This window comes from Nuphar pumila, chromosome 1, assembly GCF_984573655.1.
Source record: "Nuphar pumila chromosome 1, dmNupPumi1.hap1.1, whole genome shotgun sequence".
Lineage (NCBI taxonomy): Eukaryota > Viridiplantae > Streptophyta > Magnoliopsida > Nymphaeales > Nymphaeaceae > Nuphar > Nuphar pumila.
In genome coordinates this window covers 181,495,402-181,522,772 of record NC_143249.1, presented here as the reverse complement: position 1 = coordinate 181,522,772, position 27,371 = coordinate 181,495,402, and the positions used below count along the sequence as shown (strand labels likewise).

General features: G+C 39.9%; 2 protein-coding genes across 3 annotated transcripts in view; one reads left to right on the top strand and one right to left on the bottom strand.

Moving 5' to 3' along the window:
* The window catches only part of LOC149851550 (uncharacterized), a 28,583-nt gene extending 22,758 nt beyond the window's left edge, over positions 1 to 5,825 (top strand). The window contains exons 4-5 of the mRNA XM_090001368.1: positions 3,971 to 5,313; positions 5,587 to 5,825. Coding sequence (XP_089857494.1) covers positions 3,971 to 5,284 — 1,314 coding nt within the window. The 3' untranslated portion in view covers positions 5,285 to 5,313; positions 5,587 to 5,825. The remainder of the gene's footprint in view (positions 1 to 3,970; positions 5,314 to 5,586) is intronic.
* Positions 5,826 to 7,134: 1,309 nt separating this feature from the next.
* LOC149851548 (uncharacterized) overlaps positions 7,135 to 27,371 on the bottom strand; it is a 33,575-nt gene continuing 13,338 nt past the window's right edge. The window contains exons 2-5 of one of the 2 annotated variants that reach the window (XM_090015347.1): positions 24,110 to 24,410; positions 23,790 to 23,871; positions 23,287 to 23,360; positions 7,135 to 7,970 (exon numbers count right to left, since the gene is read on the bottom strand). In XM_090015347.1, coding sequence (XP_089871473.1) covers positions 7,746 to 7,970; positions 23,287 to 23,360; positions 23,790 to 23,871; positions 24,110 to 24,325 — 597 coding nt within the window. In that variant the 5' untranslated portion in view covers positions 24,326 to 24,410 and the 3' untranslated portion in view covers positions 7,135 to 7,745. The remainder of the gene's footprint in view (positions 7,971 to 23,286; positions 23,361 to 23,789; positions 23,872 to 24,109; positions 24,411 to 27,371) is intronic. The other variant, XM_090015351.1, reaches the window with a different exon arrangement.

Below are 27,371 nucleotides of genomic sequence, written 5' to 3'. Positions count from 1 at the left end.
TTTCAGGTTCGCGGGTCGGGTTGGCGGGTTGACGTATCGGGTAGGCAGGTTGGCGGGTCGACGTATCGGGTAGGCAGGTTGGCGGGTCGACGTATCGGGTAGGCAGGTTGGCGGGTCGGGTTGACAGGTTGACGGGTCGGGTTGGCGGGTTGACGGGTCGGGCAGACGGGGTGGCGGGTTGACGGGTCGGGCAGACGGGTTGGCGGGTCGGGCAGACGGGTTGGCGGGTTGACCCACCCGCCTAACCCGTTTATTAAACGGGTTGGCATACCCCCAACCCGAACCCGACCTGTTTAATAAACGGGTTACGCGGGTCGACCCGTTTATTAAACGGGTTGGCTTAAGCCCAACCCGAACCCGCCTAAGAGGCGGGTTGGCGGGTCGTGTCAGAAATTGCCACCCCTAGTGGTGAGTCTTATCTCCAGTTACAATATTAGATTTTCCAAAATAGGGAGTCAAAGTAGAGAACTTACTTGCATTGTCAGTCACATGGGTTGCTGCCCCAGAGTCAACATACCATATTCCATCATCATTTTGCTTCAGATTCAAGTTGTCCATTGCAGATAGCAGAAGATCCTTAGCATCATCACTGACCCGAAACGTACCTGCAGTTCCTGATGTTCCAACATTTCTAGCGTTTTGCATTCTATTCCGATTTTGTGGGTTGAACTAGCAGTTGGCTTTGATGTGACCTCGTTTGTTACACTGATAGCATGTGAGAACATTCTTTGAAAAACTAACAGTGGAATTTGGTGTAGGTAGTAACCCACGTCCACCCTGGATTGGATTTCCCTTGCCTCTGCCACATCCTCCTCGTGCACGTTCAGCTATCACTCCTGTGGCAAGAACCTCATGTGTAGATGATTGTCCTGTTGGAGCTTCAGACATGCTTTTTAGTGTCATCTTATACTGAAAGAGTTTGGCGCGTAATTCATTAAAACTGAGCAACGTAGGCAAGCATAATAAGGATGTAACAAGAACATGATATTTTGAACCCAGTGCATTCAGTGTCTGCTGCACCTTTTCTTTATCTGACACTGGATACCCAACCATAGCTAATTGATCTGTGATGCTTTTGACTTGATTTAAGAATTCAATAATGCTCATTGTGCCATTTTTTAACATTTGAAATTCGCGTTTAAGAAACAACACTTTAGCCTCCGATATCTGAGAGTAGGTCTGAGCTAAAGCCTCCTACAAAACTTTAGATGTGCAATCATCAGGAATGGAAATCAAGACTTCTTGTGACAATGTGGAAGTGATGTACGCGATGAGGGCCTGATCGCGCTTCATCCAAGTAACAAACGCAGGGTTGCGAATAATATTCGGCAATCTTCCATCCTCTTTGGCTTCAGTTGTGAAAATTTCTGGAGGCATTGGAGTGGATCCATCTAAGTGGTCTGAAAGATCTTGACTCCGAATAAAAGGAGCAATCTGCCTTTTCCAAGTCTGATAGTTGTTGGTAGTTAGCTTTTCTGAAACTAATTGTCCCAGGAAACTGGAAGAGAGACCCAAATTGGCTGAAGAGTCCATTTGAATGTGGCTGAAGATTTGTTGACCGGAATTGAAACGAAAAACAATGGTGGCTGAATATGATGAGGCAACAATAACGTCGATCTGAAGCTGGCCTGTTTTATCATAAATTGACAGTTATGACAGAAAATGTTGGGACAGGCATGACAGAATATGATAAGGCATCAGTAACGTCGATCTGGTCTTTCGCAAGAGAGAATGAAATCAGATCACTAACGTGACATACAGAAACAAAGGAAATTTTAGGGCAAGAAACAGAAATGAAAGAATGTTTTAGGATAAGCGTGACAGGCAAAATCCAGATCAGCACTAATGTGAAGCTGGTCTTTCGTAGGAAAGAGTGGAACCAGATTCACTCAGGCAGGGACTCGGGTTTATGGAACTAGAGGTGAAACTCGACCTTTGCAGGAAAGGAAAGCGGCAACAAAGAATGTGTTTCAGATCTGAATATGTTTCAGATCTGCAACAGAGAGGTTCAGCAAAGAAAAATAAAGGCAGTAGAAGAATAAACCAAGATGCTGAAATGTAATATAGACTAATGATGAAACAGATAGCAGATCTGAAAATATTTCAGATCTATGACAGAAGTCCAAAGCAGCCGAAGATAAAGAGTAAGAAGAAGGCAACATAAGATGGAGACATGAAGGAAATAGGATAAAGAAAAAGGAATAGGAACGAGACCTGTTGACAGCAAAGAGAGGTCGACTTTTACATCGACTGAGCAAGCCTGTCACGCACAGAAGTTCTGGGGCTGGTTGACGGTAAGGAGAAGTCGATCTTCACGTCGACTGAGCAAAGCCTTTCATGCCCAGAGGATCCTCTGCTCTGATACCATGATAATTTTGCTTATGAACAGACGTGTTCTGCTGCAAGTACGAGAATGGATGAAGGGAAAGGAGAGAGCTTCCAGAAATCGGCAGCCACCATTAACTTAATGGCTGCAGTAATGCTACATTAGTCTTAATAGGGTTACAATCATTTTACAAAGACAAAAGTACCCTGCATTAGTAACACATGTTACATTAGAATATAAAACAAAACTCGTGAATGGATATGGATCCTTTATCGGATCCATATCCAATCCATATTCTAATAGGGTCAACTTATGACTCAGCCGAGTCATATGTCTATGTACATTATTTATGTTACATGTATCTACTTATGTATTGTATGAGTTACAATGTATATATTTTGCATAATGTATATGTAAGTATACTTATGTATCCATTTGTCGTATATATTTATATATGTAATTACCTATATATCTATTTGATTCAATACATTAAAAACTTAACATGACTCAGCCAAGTCACCGAGTTGACTCACCAAGTCACAATCAGGTATTGCTGAGTCGAGTCCCGAGTTACTGAGTTTTAAAACATTGATATATGATGGTGACTTCATTTTTTTCTGGACTTGATCCAATGATCATGATTACAGTGTTTGAGGGGATGGTTATGTTGTCAAACATTGGATTCACTAGCCAATCAAGCACATATATAGTTGTCTGTTTAAACAAGGCATAGCTTACCTGACCTCGTGAAGCACATGCATCTTCATGTTGATGATTAGTATAGTTTGGTATAGAAGCTCTGTGAAATCCTAGGGATTGAATTTCTCTTAGGAATTGTACTTTGAGTTGCTCCATCTTCCTGCAGGTAGCTATCTGACTGACTATCTAGCTGCATAGCTACATAACTGAATGGGTAGCACCTAATGGTTGATAATCAACTGACACCTATACCAAACGGTTTGCTGTGTCTGTAAAATAATGAGTTTCTTGAATTTTGGATCCTGACTGCTGCATTGTATAATTGTCTTTGAAGTTTGAATAAATGCAAAACAGCAATCTGGTGAAAAAGTAAAATCTGTTTGATAGATGAAATCACATACTATTTTCTCTTGATTTAGAAATTGAATAACAGGCTTACAGAAGCCTGAAGAGTTCATTTGGACCAACAAGTTCTTTAATTATGTTCTGGCAATTTGTCCTCCATCTAAAAGAAGGCATGTCGTTTGAAATTATTTTCACTGTGTATGTGTAACCTTTCATCTTTTCCTTGTATTGTGGGTAATTCTCAGTCATGTAATCCTAAAGCTGGAAATACTCGTTTACTGTTGCATACAGATCCTGATCCTTTATTGCATTTGCAATCATTATGTTTGGTGTATGGAGTCACATGTAGGTTATGCTTCAGTGTTTCGCTTTTTATCTGAAATGAGAGATCATAGTTGTCTCATGCTGTGCTACCAAAATCATATTGTTGCTTCTGATCTAGCTAGGGTTATTGTTCATTGTTTTTATTTGATTAATTTTTCACTGTACATGGCTATGCTATGTTGACCTTTGTAAATGTTGAAATTCGCTTTTATCTTTGTTTATTAATCATATCTGTTGAAATGGATATCTAATGGATTTACATGTAACATGTTGCAGTCAGCAAAGCGAGCTCTTGTGCTTGTGGTGGCTCTTGGCCTACTTTTCATTCTCATGCGGCCCCCCCTTCCTTTCTCCCTGGCATTCAGATCAGAACTGAACAAAGCAGCTCACGTATCTGCTGATGACATTTCAATCTATGGTTTTATGTCATCAAGTCCATCATGGCCATCGTGGCTGCTAATCACAACAATCATACTCACTCTTGCAGCAGTTACTAATATTATCCCAGTCAAATATATTGTGGAGTTGAGGGCTTTTTATGCAATTGGTGTGGGAATCACATTTGGCATTTACATCTGTGCAGAGTATTTCCTTCAGGCAACCCTTCTGCATGCGCTGATTGTTGCTACTGTTGTATGTGCATCTGTTTTTGTAGTCTTCACACACTTACCATCAGCGTCAAGTACCCGCATCTTACCATGGGTTTTTGCTCTCTTGGTAGCCTTGTTCCCTGTTACATATTTGTTGGAGGGTCAGCTCCAACTAGTTAGTACACATGGTGAAGGGGACAAAATTGCTAACCTCTTGGCAATTGAAGGGGGCCGTGCATCACTTTTGGGACTGTATACAGCTATATTTATGTTAGTCGCATTGGAGATAAAGTTTGAACTGGCATCATTGCTGCGGGAGAAGGCTCTTGAGAGAGGTGTTTTGCATAACCCTGCTAGCCAAAACACTGGTTTCAATCCAAAATTCAGGCTCGTTCAGCAACGTAGGGCTTCAGCTGCACCATCTTTCACAGTAAAGAAGTTGGCTGCTGAGGGTTCGTGGATGCCTGTTGTTGGTAATGTTGCTACGGTCCTTTGCTTCATCACCTGCCTGTTCTTGAGCATCTATTTGACTGGTGGATCAAACCGATCAATATTTTTCTTGGCACCTATCTTACTGCTTCTAAATCAGGATTCTGACCTCATCTCGGGGTTTGGGGACAGGCAGCGCTATTTTCCAGTGACCACTGTGATATCTGGTTACTTGGTCTTAACTGCCCTCTACAGGGTGTCGGAGGAAGTATGGCACGGAGATGCAGGATGGGGGCTGCAGATTGGCGGACCAGGGTGGCTTTTTGCCGTGAAAAACGTGGCCCTCCTCATGCTTACTTTGCCTAATCACATCCTCTTCAACTGCTTCATGTGGAACTTCACAAGACAGACAGATACCATTCTGTTATTGACCATTCCCCTCAATGTGTCACCTGTAATAATGACTAACATAACCACGGTGAAGGTTTTGGGGTTACTGGGGTTAATTTATGCCCTGGTGCAATATTTCATCTCAAGGCAAATACGAATGGCAGGCCTGAGGTATATATAAGGAAGGGACGCTGAGGAGCGTTTTATCAGGTATCCCTCTGCTATAACTTTTATCTCTTTATTTGTTATTATTTTCTAAAATTAGTTTTGGGATCCTGCTGGACACAGCATGTCCCGCATCCTTTGCAATCTCCAGAAATGCTTGTGTCAGATTTTCTGACGAAATCTAGATAAGTAGCTTCTAACTTCAATTCTTGAAGTAGTCATAGAATGTGGCTTTAGGGGTGGACTTGGGCCTTCCATTTCTGGATGGTAGTAACAGGGTGCCTTACCAAATGTATGTTGCCGTTTGTATATATGTAGGTAGCTCAAACAGGCACACTTCTGTAACAACCGATGAAATGTGGTGGTGGCACATAGAACAAGTTTTTTTGTTTTTTTCAGAGTTTAGAATTCTGCACATACTTTCCAAGACAAGAGTGGTCAAAGGAGAAAGGCTGACTCCACGCAACCTGAATTGGTACGGAAATTTTTGGATGGGTTTTGTACAGAACAGTTTTTGGACATTTAACGTAACTTAATGAAGTTTTCAGAGTTCATTTTTACGAAGCTGTGCAGTCTGTTTAAGAATTGCCATCGCTGCTGTCACAACTCTGGCAACCTGTCTTGTTTGTTCTGATGTGGTGCAGTTTGCCTGTAGAGGACATCCAAATCGGAGCCAGCTTTTGCAATGTTTTTGGCTCAGGTTGCAGTCTGTAAGACTAATTGTTTGGCATCTCAAGAGATACCATGTGCCATTTTCATGAATTGTGAGCCATTGACTTTTCAGCATTTTGAAAATTGAATCTTATGATGTGTTGTTGTTTAACCCTACTAACATTGTAAATAAATCATGTTAAACACATGTACGGTCAGCTTCAACACTTTGTTGGCTTTGTCTATGCAAAAGCAAGTGATGTATGCTACTGTAGTGTGCACATGCCCGTGTAATTTACAAAAAAGTGTCCTATTTTCCTAATTTTATATAAGTTTTGCATTCATATCGTCTTCATGTCGTATTTATGTCCATATTCATATCCACGTGAAGTATGTTGAAATTCCCCTCTATAGTGTTTTGGCCTAATGGTGATGAACGCTGGATGAAGCATGTTTGGTTTTGTCGAGTCGAGTGCTGAAAAGAAATTGTACTTTACTTGCAAAAGGCCAAGATGCGTTAAGACTTTCTTCCATCGCAGAGATTTTTACGCTGATACTTGGTGGATGTTGCAGCCAAAGTTTGACTCAGAGATCTTTTAAATGACTAGATTTTCTGGTTAGATTTCAGTTTATCTATAAATTGAGAATTTGATGACACTTTGAGTTTCAGACCAAGACTACCAAGACCAACAGATTTGACCCAAGCCTTGAACCGTTTGGGGTTAGGCAGACCCCTGCCAGATATCTCTTAAGCCCCATGTGGCAGAGGGATTCGAACCTGGGCCTTCAGCTTGACACAGGAACCTGCTTACCACATGAGATACCACCTCAGTGGTCCCATCAGCTCTACTTGTTACCCTAAATGGCTTCACTACCAAACAACATATAGGTAACCGCTTTGGGGAGTTCCAATAGGTAACCGCTTTGGGGAGTTCCAAAACTGGGTCCGATCCACCTGGGGCTTGACTTGTTGGCTATTCCAAGTACATTAATCCCCTCCATCCAACAGCGTTTGGATCACAGTCAAAGCTTCTGACAAACTTTCAAGACTTGGTAAAAATCTCGGAGCTGTTCACGGCAACTCTTTTCTAATCACAGCTGATAATCACCGATACATAAACGAAAATAAAACTCACTTTCGTGCTTGAAAGTAAAGCTAACAAAAAACATTAATCACATTTTGAGAATAGCTGTGTGATGGTAAGGAACGCCTGAATAATAACTGAGCATAGTGCTCATGACGCCACAAAACTAATGGAATGTGGGTCGTACTTGATTGATAAGTTGCCTTCACCAACACCTATAAAGAGTAGCATACAGCAAAAGGTTCGACACCTTGATATGGCGCAGAGTTAGAAACTTGAAAAAAACAAGGTAGACTTAAAAGAGTGGATGACTTCTCAATGATCAACCTTAGTTGGAAAAGGAAGAATGAATGCCAACCAAGATCGCCCGTAATATACCAACGGGGGCTCCGCTTGTCTGGTAGGAGCAGCTAGTGCACATCACCTTGTGTTAGGGCGTTGCAGGTTCAAAACCCAAGGGTATAGTTGTATAACTGGTAAGGGTCTGCCTAAACCCAGCTTGCCTTTAAAAAAAAAGATTGGCAGTAATAATTGGAACTTTTCAATAATTAAATACCCAAAAGTGGGGTAAGGTTCCAAGAGATCCTTCAAAATACCAACCCCAACAACCCCCCCCCCCCAAACCCTAACCCAGACATTCCTTCCCTCCACTACAAGAACTTTAGTGAAAAGGGCTCTGCAATAGAAGCAGCAGAAACTGACATGAGAGTAAAACTATCAAGTATGGGTAAGATCAATCAGCTAAGCGGTTCCAGGGAGGTAAATGCGGTGTATATTATTGGTTGATAGCCTTCGCCGGCAGGTTGGGCACTTTTTCTGTAGATTGATGGCACTGGTAATGCAGGAATGGCAGAAGATGTGCCCGCATATGGTCGATGTCTCCTCTTTCATGGTATCCATGCATATTGCACATGTCAAATTCACCTTCTCCATTGAACGACTGCTCGATGCAGTTGCACATTTTTTCTGTCATCAGCATGAAAATAAGGTTCCCATGTAATTTATAAACCTCATACAAGTGCATGCACACACACACACAGCATGGATTTTATTGGGTTTCAATTATTCAAACAAGCTGCCAAGCTTGTCTCGGCAAGGTGAACGATTCAATATTCTGATAGGAGAGTGACAGGTAGCAACATTAACCAAAACTGACAAGCATGGCTGCTCTCAATAAAACAGAACAAATAACTTCCTTATCTGCCACGGTTCAAGCATAAAAGACCAAAGAACAAACACAAACTCATATTGCAACCAGTGTACACTACAAACCTTTCTATCAAGCAAGCAATATGAACTAAAAACTGAACGTGGATAAAGTAAAATGCAATTCTATACCGTCATTGTCAAACGCCAACACAGGACGTGATGCACTGATACCTGTCTTGTTTGGCATCCAAAGAAGCAAGTGGATCTCACTACACAGGAAAGTGACACTTCTACATCTCACTACACAGGAAAGTGTCACTTATATAGTGGTTTTACACAAACCTGAACCGCTATCACTAAGAACCTGGTGAAATTGAAAAAGATTACTACTGCAAATCTACCTATCTTGTAACTCCAAATCCCTCCAAGCATTCCCTTCCCTTCCCTGCATAACATTAACAGGTCAACACTACACCAGACCATACACTAAATTGACACCTTTCCAGAAAGGTTACCCTGCATTGTATCAACTCTGGTATCAATCAACTGAACGTCATCTTTTTCCCTATCAATAGACATACAAAGTCAATCTCGTATCCCCTCCATTTTTTTAATTGGTGGCAGTAGCTCAGGGTCTATATTAATTAGAGGTGAGCTTTTGATCGTGTTGCTAGGCTAGCACAATGAGTTTTAATAACTCTACACGATTAACTAACAGTATTTTATCAGGAATAAGGCTCAGTATTAGTGCATAGAGAAGAAAGCAGGCCATGAGATGCTTTGATAACAAAATTGAAGGTGAAAGTGAATTTCCAAATGTGTAATCTGTTGATGATTTATGGAAAACATCATCCTTCTCACCACTCTGTATATCCCTCCATTACCAACTTGGGGCTACACTTACATTATGATACTTCCAATGCCTTTTCTTGCTGGGGTCCAATTATTTCATGGATTAAAGACAAACTGATCTCCAGAAAAAGTAAACTCCTTCTAGAAGAAGGCACAGCCACATAAATTAGGTCCTTTCCAAACTTGGAGAAGGCATAACTGCAGAAAGTAGGTCTGATGCAGAGCATCTAGAGAAAGAAGCGGATTTGGATCCCAATCCAAATATCCAGACCCGTTCCGGACATCGCTACCCAAGGTGATCCACACGCTTGCAGGACATTCGTGGTCCTAGTGGATCTCCCAGTTAGTTGATGCTCATCGTGATCCTTTTATTGCTTTGATTCCATTACGGAATCATATTTTTGGATTTTACTTTATCAATAGTTATTTCATGTAATTTTTTTTATTTTTTTTAGGAGCCGGATTCTACGGATCCGGATAGTTCTGGTACCCTGTAGGATCTTTTTGTGGTACTAGAGGGTGTATGGGGTCCAAGGGTAGTTTTTATTTTTTTCGCAAATTCGCTTCTCTCTTGGTGTTGGTGCAGGATCCAATTCACAGCCTATTTGGATCCGGATCTTGATCCGTCTTCATGCGGGGGGTCCTAGGTGGCACCACTTTAGTGTGGTCCATCTTGAACCTCATTTGAATTCATGTTGACCAGCCCAAAGTCAAAAATGGAATGTTGGTGGAGTTATTAGCATTTGACAAAATCTAGGCTTGCACACTCGTTTTTGGTGCAAAGCTTGGGAAGGCCAAGGTCTCTTTATTGTGGCTCTTCCCAAGCAACCTAAGCCCTTAACTACAGAGGTAGACCAAGGGGTGAAGGGTCTTGTTCAATTTCGAAATTGGTAGTGTGGCGGGTTCTAGAGTGAGAAAAATCAAGTTTTTGGTGTGGTTGGTGTTAAAAAGAAAGCTATCTTGGTGTGAAAGAAAAACCGAACTTCATTTTTGTGTGGAAGGTGCTCTTGTGAAGAGGTTCTATTCGTGGTGGCTGTTCTAAGTTTGATCGTGGTGGTTGGTAATCCATCCCTACTGTTCGTGGTTCATCTTGTGGCGTCGGTTGCTTCCCAACGACGACCATTATCGATTTCAGCCCGGATATCTCTATCAGGTTCTTCGTTCTATTTTTTTAGTTACTTTTATTCGCATTTGTTGCGATTGTTCATGATTTGATGTTGCTAAATTGTATTAGACCATTAAAGACTTGCGAAGGCATGTTAGAAGTATTTTTATGTTAAAACTTGTCTCATTTGATCTTAAGTTATTTCGGGTTGTTGATGTGTGTGAATGAACTCGGGTTATTTCAAAAGGACCAAAACGTTGTTACGAGATAACAGAGGAGTGCCTGATAAAACATCTGTATCGGACTCAATACCGAGCGGAGTTTTACGTTCTTTAGCTTTTTGAAAAGCTGAGACAATTGTCTACAACTTTGTAGTTGAGACTTTTCTGAGATTCGTCCATTTGGATCTCGAAAATTGTCTGTCAAGGTGTCGGACTGACAGAAGTCCATTATTGCATTTCTGTTACAGAACTTTTGAAATAGTGTTCGGTATTTTCTGAATATCTGGAGATTCCCTGAATGAAATTTCGATTTTTTTGATTCTGTGGAAAGTTATAATCTAGACCTACAACTTTCATGTTTTTGGTGTTGATTGAATCGTTGCTTAGTTGCCTCAAAAATATTGATCTTTTCTGCTACTGTCGAATCCTTAAATTTTATTTTCTGAAACAATAACTCATATCATTCCAAAATTCAAAAATTCGTAGAGAACTGTAGAAAATTCCAAAAATTGCGATCTTTAGTGTTCAGGAAAGGTCTGAATCTGACCTTCATTTCGTCAGTTGTGAGTTTGTCCAAACTCTAACATTTGAAGGGTCAAAATTCCCTTCAAACAGTCTACCCCTGAATTTTGATAATTTGTGTTGGACTTGTTTAGCAGTCCCGGTGTCAAGTCCGTGGAGCGGTCGTTCTTGCTCCGAATTTAGTATTTTTGGATTCGTTGGAAAGCTGTGCGAATCACGCACAACTTTCATTTGGATCTCCTTTGTCAAAATAGAGTGCACAGATCCCGAAAATCAGTTTTTCAGAGTTCTGTCTGGACTCTATATCATTTCAGCTTCCGCGTGCGTTTGGATCTTGGATCGTGGATCGGTGTGTACCGAGTCCACCGTAGCATTGCATCATCTTGGTATCAGAGCGGGTTGTTGGATTTTTCAATCCGACACGATTCCTTGTGTTGTGGGGAATTCAAAAAAAAAAATTAGGTACCATTCACCATGGCGGGTCGAATGGGCGGTCGAGGTCAAACTAATTTTAATAGGGAAAACGATGATCGTGACCATCGATATGAGGTGCGAGATCTGCAAAGACAACTGGCTGAGGCTAATCGCCGAGTTGAAGATTTAACTCGTCAAATGGCCGAGAATGTTAGATTTAACGATCAGCGTGAGGAAAGGAGTTCGCATAGTTCTCGAGGAAATCGAGAAACCCAATCGTATGATTCTGATGATGACTTTGAGTCACATCGACGAAGTCCAGAAAGAAGAGATAATCTACAGCCACGAAGATCCCATTGGGATTCGGGCTTACGTTTTGATATCCCAGAATTTAAGGGAACTAGAACTCCCGAGGAATTCCTGGATTGGATTAGCGAAGTTCGCGAAATCCTTGAGTTTAAGGAGGTACCTGAAGATCGTCGTGTGGGATTAATATCCCTCAAATTAAAGGGTCGAGCTGCAGCTTGGTGGCGTCAGCTCAAGCAGACACGCAGACATCAGGGCCGAGCTCCGATTGAGCGTTGGGAGCATATAGAGCAGAAGCTTCGTGCTCAGTTCTTGCCGTTAAACTATCATCGTGAGCTATATCAAAAATATCAAAGTCTTAAACAAGGAACTAGATCGGTGGATCAATACACCGAAGAATTTCATGATCTTGTGGCACGAAACGACATTCGTGAGAGTGAAGAACAATTAGTTTCAAAGTATATTGGAGGACTGAACTTCCAATTACAAGATATGTTGAACTTCGTAGAGTGCTGGACTGTGTCTGAAGCACATCAAAAGGCACGTCAATGGGAGAGGTCTACCCAGAGAAAGACCTTGGTTAGGCCTAGTCCTGTGACTAGACCCGTAGCGCGGGCTCCTACGGTCCCCAGTGCAAAAGTTGTCCCACCCTACCGTCACCCCAATGCTTCAAATCCACCTAGGGTTGCGAGTCAGAATGGTCCAATAGGAAACCAGATTAGAACCACTAGTTCGAGCGCTCCCATCAAGTGCTATACTTGTGGAAAACCCGGTCATAACTCCACTGAATGTCGTGGCAAAGCCCTATTCGTTGAAGGAATTCATGAAGAAGAGGATGTTCAATTCAATCCTGAGTTCGATCTCATTTATAACCCAGAGATTGAATCCTTTGAAGAAGAACCAGAAGAAGAGTTTGTGGAAGAGGATATATTGCTACCTGATCAAGGTGAAGCACTCATCACGAGGTGAGTTTGTTTGGCCCTGCGGCAAGAAATGAGTGATCGATGGCTAAGAACTCACATATTTGAGTCTGCTTGCACCATTAATAGGAAAGTGTGTTGGTTCATCATAGACTCAGGTTGCTGTGAGAATGTCATTTCAGTTGAAGCCATGACTAAGCTAGGTTTGAGTTGTAAGACTCATCCCCGTCCGTATCAGATGTCTTGGCTCCAAAAGAGTGTTGATGTCTGTGTCGACCGGCAATGCTTGGTCAAATTTTCGATTGGAAACACCTATTTCGATCAAGTATGGTGTGATGTGCTTCCCATGAATGCTAGTCATATCATACTCGGAAGACCATGGCAGTATGACCGTTCCGTTATTCATAATGGTCGATCCAACTCATACTCGTTCACATTCGAGGGGCGGAAGATCCATTTAAAGCCATCCAAGGATCTACCACCTTTGTCTTCATCTTCGTCATCTGCTTCATCTTCTCGTACTCCAGTTTCCACTCAAATTTCCCACCCACTTCATCCAAACTTGCTCCTTCAAAAGTTAAACTTTCAAGTGCTTTTATTGCTAGACACGAGCTCCAAGAGGTTCTGAGTCAATCTAGCATGTGTTAGTTCTTGTTCTCTGTTGATTCTGATTCATCGCGTGGTGAGTCAAAGTCTGACACCATAGATCCTAGAGTCACGCCCCTTTTAGAGGAATTTCGTGAAGTCTTTCCCGATGAATTACCAGACGGATTACCCCCTCTGCGGGAAGTCCAACATCATATTGATCTACACCCTGGCGCAGTATTGCCACATGCTCCACATTATCGCATGAGTCCTACGGAGTATGAAGAGCTTCGTAGACAGGTTGAAGAATTGCTGACTAAGGGTCACATTCGTGAAAGTCTTAGTCCATGTGTGGTTCCTGCTCTTCTTGTTCCCAAAAAGAATGGAACGTGGCGGATGTGCATTGATAGTCGAGCTATCAATAAGATAACCATCAAGTATAGGTTTCCGATTCCGAGATTGGATGATCTGTTGGACCAATTGACTGGTTCAAAGATATTTTCTAAGTTAGATTTGCGTAGCGGATATCATCAAATACGAGTTAGGCCTGGTGATGAATGGAAAACCGCATTTAAAACTCGTGATGGTCTCTATGAATGGCTCGTAATGCCATTTGGTCTATCCAATGCTCCATCTACCTTCATGAGAATCATGAATCAAATTTTTCGACCTTACATCGGTAAATTCCTGATCGTTTATTTTGATGACATTCTCATATATAGTCGAACCGAACCTGAACATCTAGAACACTGACGTTTAGTGTTCGATATCCTCAGAAAGGAACAATTTTATGCATCTATCGATAAGTGTGTCTTTTGGGCTACTGAAGTTTTATTCCTTGGTTATGTGGTCTCGACGTCAGGTATATCTATTGACCCTTCGAAAGTCGAGTCGATTCGAGATTGGCCTGTGCCAAACTCCATTACTGACGTGCGTAGCTTTCATGGGTTAGCTTCCTTCTATAGGAGGTTCATTCCGCATTTTAGCAGTATTGTTGCTCCGTTGACCGATTGTATTAAAGGTAAGACCTTTCAATGGAATCCGGAGGCTCAACAATCATTTGAGCGTTTGAAATCCTATCTCTGTTCAACATCGGTATTAGTATTACCTAATTTTAATCTTGCTTTCGAGTTGTCATGTGATGCATCTGGTGTAGGTATAGGTGCTGTGTTGAGTCAAGAAGGTAAACATGTGGCTTATTTTAGTGAGAAACTGAATGAAGACAAATTGAAGTATAGTACCTATGATAAGGAATTCTATGCTATCGTCAGAGCATTAATGCACTGGAGGCATTATTTGGTGCATCGAGAATTTATTCTCCATACTGACCACGAGGCTCTCAAATACATCAATGGTCAGCATAAGTTGAATGCCCGTAGAGCCAAATAGGTAGAATATCTACAAGAATTCACATTCGTTTTAAAACATAAGGCAGGAAAGGACAATGTTGTCGTTGATGCCTTAAGTAGGAAAACTATTCTCCTATCTACCATGAAATCATCCGTTTGGGGTTTTGAGGAATTTGCGTCATTATATGAGTCAGATAGCTATTTCTCAAAAATTATTAATGAAGTGACAAGTCATCTTCATGACAATTTCTCACTGGTTGATGGGTTTTTATTTAAAGGCAATTTACTTTGTATCCCAGACTGTTCCCTGAGGCAACATTTGATTTCTGAGATACATAATAAGGGACATTTTGGTCGAGACAAGACAATGCATTTAGTGTCTTCAACATATTTTTGGCCCCATATGCGAAAAGAAGTGAATAGATTCGTGGAAAAATGTCATACATGTCATATCGCGAAAGGAAATGTCACAAATGTTGGGTTGTATTTGCCATTGCCTATTCCTGAAAAACCTTAGCAAGATATAACCATGGATTTTGTTTTAGGATTACCTAAGACCTTTCATGGTCTTGATTCTGTCTTTGTGGTCGTCGACCGATACACAAAAATGGCTCGTTTCATTCCGTGTAGAAAAACCATGGATGCATCTCATATTTCAGATTTGTTTTTCAAAGAAATCTATAAATTGCATGGCATTCCAAAAACTATCACTTCTGATAGAGATGTTAAATTTGTAGGTCATTTTTTGCGTCAATTATGGAAAAAGTTAGGAACCAATCTACAATTTAGCACTGTCCATCATCCTCAGACCGACGGTCAAACTGAAGTTGTTAATCGATCCTTAGGAAATTTGTTGCGAGCTTTAATTAATGATAAACCTATGTCATGGACTCAAATAATTGCACAAGCTGAATTTGCTTTCAATAAATCTGTGAATCGTTCTACTGGATTTAGCCCTTTTACTGTTTTGTATGGTTTTAATCCATGTTCTCCTGTTGACTTAGCACCTATTCCTATTGTTGGTCTTGTTTTAAATTTTGTTCAAGATCGTGTTTCTTTGTTGCAAGATATTCATGAACAGGTACATTTGAATCTTCAAGACAACATCAGTAAGTATAAAGCAAGCTATGATAAGAAGCATCGACAGGTATTGTTTGAACTTGGAGATCTGGTATGGGTTACTCTTACTAAAGAACGTTTACCTTCTGAGTTGCATGGTAAGTTGGCGCCTAAGCGCATTGGTCCTTGTGCAGTTACTGACATCATTAATTCTAATGCTTATAGGGTTCAGTTGCCGCCTCAATTCAAAACTTCGAATGTGTTCAACGTCAAACACTTGGAGCGGTACCGTGGTGATGCTGAAGGTGAGGAGTCGACTTCGAGGACGAAGCCTTTTCAACCTGGGGGGATGATGCAGAGCATCTAGAGACAGAAGCGGATTTGGATCCCAATCCAAATATTCAGACCCGTTCCGGACATCGCTACCCAAGGCGATCCACACGCTTGCAGGACATTCGTGGTCCTAGTGGATCTCCCAGTTAGTTGATGCTCATCGTGATCCTTTTATTGCTTTGATTCCATTACGGAATCATATTTTTGGATTTTACTTTATCAATAGTTATTTCATGTAATTTTTTTTTATTTTTTTTAGGAGCCGGATTCTACGGATCCGGATAGTTCTGGTACCCTGTAGGATCTTTTTGTGGTACTAGAGGGTGTATGGGGTCCAAGGGTAGTTTTTATTTTTTTCGCAAATTCGCTTCTCTCTTGGTGTTGGTGCAGGATCCAATTCACAGCCTATTTGGATCCGGATCTTGATCCGTCTTCATGCGGGGGGTCCTAGGTGGCACCACTTTAGTGTGGTCCATCTTGAACCTCATTTGAATTCATGTTGACCAGCCCAAAGTCAAAAATGGAATGTTGGTGGAGTTATTAGCATTTGACAAAATCTAGGCTTGCACACTCGTTTTTTGTACAAAGCTTGGGAAGGCCAAGGTCTCTTTATTGTGGCTCTTCCCAAGCAACCTAAGCCCTTAACTAGGGAGGTAGACCAAGGGGTGAGGGGTCTTGTTCAATTTCGAAATTGGTAGTGTGGCTGGATCTAGAGTGAGAAAAATCAAGTTTTTGGTGTGGTTGGTGTTAAAAAGAAAGCTATCTTGGTGTGAAAGAAAAACCGAACTTCATTTTTGTGTGGAAGGTGCTCTTGTGAAGCGGTTCTATTCGTGGTAGCTGTTCTAAGTTTGATCGTGGTGGTTGGTAATCCATCCCTACTGTTCGTGGTTCATCTTGTGGCGTCGGTTGCTTCCCAACGACGACCATTATCGATTTCAACCCGGATATCTCTATCGGTTCTTCGTTCTATTTCTTTAGTTACTTTTATTCGCATTTGTTGCGATTGTTCATGATTTGATGTTGCTAAATTGTATTAGACCATTAAAGACTTTTGAAGGCATGTTAGAAGTATTTTTATGTTAAAACTTGTCTCATTTGATCTTAAGTTATTTCGGGTTGTTGATGTGTGTGAATGAACTCGGGTTCTTTCAAAAGGACCAAAACGTTGTTACGAGATAACAAAGAAGTCCCTGATAAAACATCTGTATCGGACTCAATATTGAGCGGAGTTTTACGTTCTTTAGCTTTTTGGAAAGCTGAGACAATTGTCTACAACTTTGTAGTTGAGACTTTTCTGAGATTCGTCCATTTGGATCTCGAAAATTGTCTGTCAAGGTGTCGGACTGACAAGAGTCTATTATTGCATTTCTGTTACAGAACTTTTGAAATAGTGTTCGGTATTTTCTGAATATTTGGAGATTCCCTGAATGAAATTTCGATTTTTTTGATTCTGTGGAAAGTTATAATCTAGACCTACAACTTTCATGTTTTTTGTGTTGATTGAATCGTTGCTTAGTTGCCTCAAAAATATTGATCTTTTCTGCTACTGTCGAATCCTTGAATTTTATTTTCTGAAACAATAACTCATATCATTCCGAAATTCAAAAATTCGTAGAGAACTGTAGAAAATTCCAAAAATTGCGATCTTTAGTGTTCTGGAAAGGTCTGGATCTGACCTTCATTTCGTCAGTTGTGAGTTTGTCCAAACTCCAACATTTGAAGGGTCAAAATTCCCTTCAAACAGTCTACCCCTGAATTTTGATCATTTGTGTTGGACTTGTTTAGCAGTCCCGGTGTCGAGTCCGTGGAGCAGTCGTTCTTGCTCCGAATTTAGTATTTTTGGATTCGTTGAAAAGCTGTGCGAATCACGCACAACTTTCATTTGGATCTCCTTTGTCGAAATAGAGCGCACAGATCCCGAAAATCAATTTTTCAGAGTTCTGTCTGGACTCTATATCATTTCAGCTTCCGCGTGCGTTTGGATCTTGGACGCCGGACAGAAGGGAAACGAGGGGCCGAGCCCCTCTTCTGTGAATCGAAGGCAAAGGGAGGGGTCGAGCCCCTCTTCTGCGAGCAGAGGGCGCAGGAAGTGGGGGGGCTGCCTGGCCCCTCGTTTCCCTTCTGTCCGGCGTGACAAGGCTCGGCCTGTCAGCTGAGCCCCCTCATTCCCCCACTCCTTCTTACCCCTGCCGAACAAAAGAGAAATGAGGAGAGGCTCGGCCCCTCCTTGTTTCCCCTGCTGCCTTTGGCTTTTTGGCAAGGACGAAGCCCCTGACACTGATAAGGTTCGGCAGGGACTTGCCCTGCCCCTCCTTTTTGCGTTAGATAGAGGGTAGGCCCCCTATCTCGAACCTGGTTTGCAGAGGAGGGCCTGGTTTGAACCTGATTTGCACAGGGGGAACGAACCTGGAGCTCCTATTACTATTATTTTGAAGTGTTTATTAACTTTATTTTATTTACTGATTTTCTTTTCAGTTTTCACTTTTCAGATATAATGGTGAGTTCTAGCGGTAGTATCAATACATTTGGTTCAAGTTCTAACCCTGAATTAGAAGTTTCTCAACCACTTTGGAGGTTTGTAACAAAAGGGGTAAAAGCTAGTAGTGGTGGTGGTGGGAATATGCAGTTTCATTGTAATATATGTAAGACTGTTTTCACAGGTTCTTATACGCGTGTGAAAGCACATCTTTTGCATATTCGTGGTCAAGGAATTAGGGCATGTTCTGGGGTTAACAAAGACATGTTAAAGCAATTAAAAAAAGAACAAGAGGAAGCTGAAAAGAAGAAAATTGCAGAGAGGAGAAGCGATTCGATTAATTTGACTTTTCCTATTGCTAGTGATATACAAGAAGAGCTTTTAAAGAAAAGAAAGATGGAAAGCAATAAAACAATACAAGCGTCATTCAAAAACACGGCAAGAGCAGAAATTGATAAAAAGATTGGTCGATTCTTTTACTCAAGTTAAATTCCTTTTAACGTAGCTAGAAGTCCATACTGGAAAGATATGATTACATCTTTCGCTAATTGTAATTTGAGTGGTTATGTGCCTCCTAGTTCAGAAAAACTAGGAACAGTCATTCTTGCAGAGGAAAAAAATAGAATTGAAGACTTGTTAGAGACCCAAAAATTTGCACGAAAACGACATGGAGTGTCGATTGTTTCTGATGGGTGGACTGATATACAAAGGCGACCACTGATAAACTTCATTGTTTACTCACTTAATGGGCCAATCTTTTTTAAGACTGTTGATGCATCTGGAGAGTATAAAGATGATGAATATTTAAAGAGATTATTTGTCGAAGTGATAAAAGAAGTGGGTGAAGAAAGTGTGATGCAAATCATTACTGACAATGCTCCAGTTTGCAGTCATGCAGGAATGAATTTAGCAAGTGAAGATACATATTCACATATTTTTTGGACTCCTTGTGCAGCACACAGTTTAAATTTGGCACTTAAGAGTATATGCAATTCATCAAAAGATAATACACATGCACGTGAAATGTGTTTATGGATTGAGGAAATAGATCATGATGTTTGAAATATTAGAAATTTTGTTGTAAACCATCATCATGCTTTTTCTATATTTAATAGGCATTCTGATCTCAAGTTACTGAAAGTTGTTGAAACTCGTTTTGCTTATCTCATTGTTATGATGAAAAGAACTAAGCAACTCAAGAATGCATTGATGATGATGGTGGCCGATCAAGATTGGGATTTTTATCGTACTGAAGATGATGTCAAGGCTCAAGCTATCAAAAAATGCATCTGTGATGATTTTTGGTGGGATAAAATTACATATTTTGTTGAATTTACAGAGCCTATTTGAGAAATGTTGAGAGAAGTTGACAGAGATGTACCCATGCTTCATAGAATTTATGAAATGTGGGACAATATGATTGAAAAAGTTCAAAGTATCATTTTTAAACATGAGAAGAAAGATATTGCACTTGATGATTCAGAATTTTACAATCATGTACATTCAGTTTTAGTGAGAAGATGGGATAAAAGCAATACACCTTTGCATTGCATGGCACACTCTCTCAATCCAAAATACTATGCAAAAAAATGGTTGACAGCAGGTGTTGGTCGTGTTTCTCCAAATGAAGATCCTGAGATATCAAGAAATAGAATGATATGTTTGGGAAGACTTTTTAATGATACTCATATGTTTAAGGTTGTAAATAGCGAGTTTGGCAAGTTTTCTACTAAGAGATTTGATTCTTTAGCAGCGCTCGTGGCAAGGGACGAGGAAGATCCCCTTAATTGGTGGGCAACATATGGATCAGAGACACCAAATCTGCAACGTCTTGCAATGAAGTTGTTATCCCAACCTGCTGCATCATCTTATTGTGAAAGAAATTGGAGTAACATTAAAAGAAACAAACTCACTACTAAAAGAGAAGAGGTTTGGTTTATGTTCACTCAAATCTATGATTAATTTCTCGCCGCACCAAAGAAGAGTATAGGTACTTTTTTTTATTTGTATTCAAAGTTTGTGTTTAAATATTTGTATTCAAAGTTTTAAGTTAGATACTAATATAGTCATTTTTTTGATGCAGTTGTGGACCATCCAAGAATTGGGATGTAAATCCAGAAGATTTTGACTTGGAGGGAGAACATAATTTGCATACTCTCAACATGGACTACATCGATCATGTTCTTCCCTCTAATTCAGACGATGAGGCAGATTTATGATAAGTTTTGTTGTTTATCACTCACAAGCTTCTTTATGTGTTATATTTTGGTAAGTTTGTGTTGTTAAAAATTGCTTTTTTATTTTTGCTTTAAATTTTACAATCTTTATGTGTTAATTTATTGTTATATATATAATTATATATATTTAAAATATATATTTTTTTTTAATATATATATATATAGACGAGTCCCCGTGTCCAAATTTTTTGGAATTGCTCCGCACCCGTGTCGCACCCGCACCCGTGTCGCACCCGCACCCGCACCCATGTGACATAGGGCAGGACTTTGAAACATTTGACTTGGATCCAGATTCGGCCTGACTCGGCTCGATTTGGTTTGATCTTGGTCCTGGTTAGACTTTGACTGTTGACTATCTTTTTACCTTTCATGGACCATTTTGAATCCACGAAATAGAGACCTTAAAACCTCTTTAAAAGAGTTTTAAACCCTTCTTAAAGAAGCTTCATTACCAAAACATTTTGGATGGTTGACCGGCCAGCTATGTCACAGGGATTCGGCTAGCAGGGTGCCGCACCCGCATCGACGCAGGTGCAGCACCGGGTGCAGTCAACCCGACCTTGGGTGCGTTGACCGCACCTAGGGTCATTTGTGTCCAACTTTTTTATTAAAAAAAAATTGTGTCCAATTTTTTTATTACATTTTTTTTTGTTCTTGGGAGAGCTGCCCCCCATAGACCCCCCCCCCCGCCAGGGGCAGCCCCCGCTTACCGTGCAACGGGATCCGTGCCAAGGAGAGCCCCCGGACCCCCCTTTCTGCAAGGGCAAAAACTCTGAATCAGGCTCCACAACTCATCAGCTCGACCCCTCCCCTGCACAAATTATATATATATATATATATATATATATATATATATATATATATATATATATATATTATTTTTTGCCGCACCCCCGCACCCGCACCCATGTGACACAACCGGCCAGTCAAGGGTCTTTTTAGACCTGATTTGAGCATACCACCTAGCCCAAATGGCTAGCTCAATGTACCTTTGGCGCATTGGATACTAATGGGTGCATGTTGGCCATTAAAGCCTTTATGGGTGCATGTTGAACATTAAAGACCTTTATTTGGTGCATGTAGACTATTAGAGGGCTTTATGGGTGCATGTAGACTATTAAGGAACTTTGTTGGTGCATGCATAGCTGTTAGGAATTAGGATCAATGGGCCATTGTGGTCCGATTGACCAGGGTGACAGGGTCTATATATACTCTGGACGGCCTATGGTCTCTCTCACACACACAACCTCCCTCTCTCTTGGTTGTTGTGAACTCCTCCCTTTCTCTCCTTATGGTCCTCTCATTCTCTCTTTGGAGTTGCTCAAAGTATCCATGTCATGGTGAATGATTGTCTTAGTGTGAAAGATGGTCGGTATAGCACGAGTAGGTGTGGGCTTGCTTGTATCTCAAAAGCGAATTTGTGGTTCACCCTTGCACACCCAGTTTTTACTCGAAGGGACAACTGTCATTTTTAAGAGTCATGTAGTGCGCCACCAAGCCAATTCGGTTCTCATCATCACTAAGGTCGCCATTCAGATTGTGCATAATTCCTACAAAGAGTAGGGGAGGGGTTTTTAGGGAAAAAAAAAGTAACCTAGTTTTTTTCTAATTTTTATTAATCCAAGTATCCTATAGATTAACATATTTATAGGTTTCTTTTTCAAATTTGATTTTAACATATCTCATTTTACTACCCAAACAATAAAAAAATATATCTCATTTTTTTATTTTTCCAACATCTTACATATCCAGATATTTGGTACTAATCAAACAAGGCCTAAATGGAGAACTAGAAATTACAGTGGTATCAAATATAAAAGAATATGGGATCAAAAGATTTGGAGGTGACAGGGGGAGAAAGAATCAGATAATGGCAGTTGATCACCATGTTAGGAGGAGCCTAGATAGGGAGAAAAGGGTACATGATTAATGACAGTTAATCAAATTCAGAACCAATTGGAATGGTGAGATGATACATAGTTTCTTCACAATGAGTCACCACAAAAATTACATTGCAAAATGATCTGTGGTGCAACATTTTGATCTTCTCATCTTTCCTATAATTTGGTGCTTGGTTTATACCAAATGATTTGTTGTTACTTCATATAAATCCCCAAAAAACTTTTATCTTGTTCTCAATGCTAAGCTGGGAGAGTCCCCTAGTAGGATCTGAGCAGAAGACTACTCGATCAAGATAGCTATAACCTATAAGGCATTTTGCTTTAAAAAGCAAAAACAGAATTATGACATGGACCATGTAATTCAATAATTAAAATCGTAGGCTCCACATAGCCTAAGTAGAAATCTACATAAAGAGGCTAGCCACTCAATTCCACCTTGACTTGAGAGTCTAAAAATCAAACCCAAATTTTCTAGGGAAAAGACCTTGTCATTCACCTATACAGAAAATGATAATAAGGTGAACAAGCACATAACTACACATATCACCTTGTTGACTTGCATAAAATTCCCAAAGTGCTTATGACATATTTCTATGATGCATAAAAAATAACCATGCATCACCATTAGAAAAAACATTTAGATAGAAAGGGAAGCTCCCAAGTTTGGCGATAAGATCACATCATAAAGCCGGATGATTCAAGAAGCCCAACACATGCTAACCAGATTAAAAAAGTAAAATGTACAAAACTGACAATTTTAGTAGCTTTCATGAGTTTCGTCAGTAGAATAACCAAGGTTAGAACAAGGTATGAAGTTATGAGAAACATGATATCAAACTGTGTAGTTGTGTACCTTATCAAACTGCCTGAGACTTGGATCAGCATCCTCTCCATCATCAAATATATTTACCATATTCTTCGGATGCTCTGCATAGTTGGCGATGCTTTTCAGAATACTCGTTGAATACTCGTCACAGGAAGCCAGAATGAAAAAAAGAAAAAGAAAAAAAAGAAGATGAAGGAAATGTCTGAAACTATGTATGTATGCACACCCACACCCACCCACACACAGAGGAGGGGAGGAGAAGAAGAGGAAGAGGAAGAGGAAGACAACAAAGACGAAAAAGAAAAGGCAGAGGCAGAGGAGGAGAAGAAGATCAAATGATATCAAGATAAGGCGACATATCATAGAACATACAAACAAAATAATAAGCACATGATCATAACCATGCATGACATAAAAAATTCTTCTGATTTAATAACCATATCCACCAAAAAAAACCATGTAGAAAGTTTAATACTCCTTGAAACAAAAGAAAAAGGCATTTAATTTTTTAACAAATACAAAAAAATTACCTCTAACTCCAAGTCGAAGTTCCAAATCTTCTTCAGTAATAATAGGTGGCCAGGATGTTCCATGAGAAAGTGTCCCTCTTCCCTGAAAATATGACAGAAAAAATAAACAATTGAGGATATCAAAATGTAAGATAAAGTGAGTGATACATATAGGCTATATAGCACATTCAATAAGCAGGAGGATACTGACGAGAGCTTCAAAAAACCAAATAAAATACAGTGCTTTGAAGACTATCATGTTCATTTGCATCTACTAAATGCAACATTTTTTGTACCCAAAAAAAACACGTCAGCAAAATAATCCTGGTCATTGCACTTACCTCTACAAAAGGTCTTGGGGAAAAGATCTGAACATCATCATCATCCTCATCATCAATGGTAATTGGCTCAAGAAACCTCACTGAACAATTCGCAGCCATTGTACCACCTTTTGGAAACAAAGAATGGCCTAGCCTTAACTCGAGATCCACTTTTGGAAACACTGAAATCACCTTAGATCTCAACCGATGCACGGCAGCCCAATCAATCTGTTCCATACACCTAGTCAAAAGAATGTGTGGAACACATCAAGTTCTTGATACAAGATCTCCCAGATCCAACTCTCTCAAACAATGCAATTTTCTGTTGCATGACAAAATTGAGATCACCAACTAGAGTAGGATTTAGAAACCAAATGAAAGGGGTTAACAACCGACCCTAACAAGCAAGAACCATCTCATACAACACGCAAATAAGGAAGTTCACTCAAATCATTTCATTATGAATTTATGATTAATAAATGAGACAAAAACAAGTTGGGGTGCCCATCCAAGCGACTCTTGTAAACGAATATCACGAAGTACAAATTACAACAAAAGAGTTTCATATTGTTAAATTCCTTAACAATACAAAACTTTGATTAAATGCTATTTGATCATGCATGTATTTCAATATTTTATCATATTAATTCATACATGATCCGATGAATAATCGCATTAAATTCCCACATTTATCGTTAGTTTCGAGAAAATGCGCAAAAAAGTTAAAAATCGGAAAAAGCATAAATTGTGACTTAATTTGGGGATTTAGGTCATTTAGGAGTTAGTTAGTGATATTTTCTTTAGGATTTAGATTTTTATATCGAAAAAATAAACCGGCGAAATAGTTTTTTTAGAAAGTCTTAGTAGTTTAGTAAATAGTATAGGTCTTTGGAGTTTTTCGAAAACGTTTTTGTAGAAGACCCTTTTTAAGAATTTTAGAAAATAAGTGGGGCGTTTTCTAAAAACCCCTCTTTAAATAACCAACGTAGGGTTTGAGAGGGGTTGTCCTCCATTGCCAAAGCTTCTTCTCCTCTTCTTCCCAACCCCTCTCTCTACCGGTTCTTCTTCCCCTTTCTTTCTTCTTCCTCTTCTCTCAATCCTTCTCTCACCGGTGGAATCTCTCAAAGGGATCGGTGACGGCAAAGGAGCGGCCATTCTCTCCTCAACCCAAACCGTGGTAAGCACTTCTCTCCTTCTCCTTCTCCTTCTCCTTCTCCTTCTCCTTCTCCTTCTCTTCTCACGTTTTGAATTTTTTTTTCTTGAAATTTTTGTTTTCAATCCATCGTAGTGTTCTGATTTCTTTTAAGTGTCTGTCATTCATATGCATTTTCATTACATTTTTACTTAGTTAGCATATGCATTATTTTCATTTACACAGCATAAGCATACGCATGTGTAAAAATTGCATTACATCTGCATTAATCTACCTGCATTTGCATTGCACAGCATCATGCATATCTCCTTGTTCATCCTATATTTTCATCATTCACATTCATCATCACATGGAATACAACATTGGTTGATCATTTAGCCGATCTGCTGAGAAGTTAGTTTCTGCAATCGATTTCCCTGTGGAAATCTGAATCTGCTATAAAATTGGGCGTTCTTGTGTGGTATTCATCAGCAGATCTGATCTGCTGATTGATACCTCTTATCATTATCGTGAAGTGGAAAGCAAACTAGATCAGCTGGAATTCCCTTCGTTCTGCCGGAATCCTCAGTTCAACAGTGAAACCGGCTCTGCCGGAATCCCCTGCTATCCACCGTGCTAATCTGACTCCGGTGGCTGGAATCTTCCCTGATCAGTGCTGGATCTGTTCCAATCGACCGGATTCACTCGTTATTGGCCGGAATCACCTGTTTGCCGAAACTCTGTTACCTTAATCCGGCGATCTCACCATCCACGTCACCTGAGCATCCTCACGGCAGCCTTTGGCTGAGCACCCGTGAGCCTCATCATCCGGCAGCCTATCGTGAAATTCCCTTTGTTAAATCTGAAATTCCCTGGGTTCACGGCAGCTCACTATTTCCTATTTCACGATTTTATTTTATTTTACAGCATTGTTTTTCTTTCACTTCTTATTTCATGGTGAAATTGATTTCCACATCTGATTCATCTTTCACGGCATTTGCTTATCTGCTAAACAGTGAAAGAATAATGTGCTTTTTCGTGAAATTATTTTCTGTGCAATTCGTCTTCCATGGCATTTGATTCATTCACAGTAGTGCATCACATATCATGTATTATTTGTTTTTATTTTCATAGCATTTGATTTTACTTTCTCACAACATTAGCAATTTATATTTCATGGATTGCATTTTCATGACATCGCATTTTAGGCATTTTGCATTTAGATTTCTAGGACAAATCATTTTAAGCTGTTTCATTTTGATTTTTATTTCAGCATTTTCGCAGCATATGCAATTATTCATGTCACGGCATGTCATTAGTTTCATTAGCATTTTAATTTCATTAGGTATATTATTTTATTTTCATTAGTTTTTTTTTAGTTTGATTTTTACGTGATTTTCATCTTAGGCATATCATTTTATTTCACATTTTATTTTGCACTTCAAACAATGCATTTTAGTTTCATTGTATGCAGTGTTGTTAAAAACGCGCCTCAAGGCGCAAAAAGCGCACCTCGCCTCGAGGTGAGGGCCTTTTTGCCTTGAGGCGCACTTAAAAAGCACAAAATCGCAAAAGCGTACGCCCAGTGTTGTGAAAATCCTTGAGGCGTAGCGAGGTGCTCCACCAAAATCTGAGGCGAGGCGTAAGCCTCGAGGCGCAAAGCGTAAGCCTCAAAAAAAATTTGTTTAAACTTAAAAAAAACTATAAAAATGATCTAAAATTATAAATAAATAAGAAATGCTTTATTGATGAAGCGCTAACCAACATGAAATAAAAAATCTCAAATAAATACGAAAAAAATATGAGATTAACATGTAAAAGTAACATTAATGCAACAACTTGATCTATATAAGTATCTAATTGCATAAATATGAGCATTCGTTCAATAAAAAACTAACATTAACAACAAAATGCATATTAGCACTAACAACATCATGTCATAATTAAAAAATGCATGTTAACATTAACAACCAAATGTTAATGTATTTGTCCAGAATTCTTCAAAATGAGAGTGTTAACATTCACAATTACAACCGAAAGTCCCAAAAAACATATAAATGGCCAATAGCTCTATGATATGAATTAGGGCCTAGGCTCTTGTTGTGTCTCGTCATCATCAATATTTAAGTCTTCAATATCATCATCTGAAGA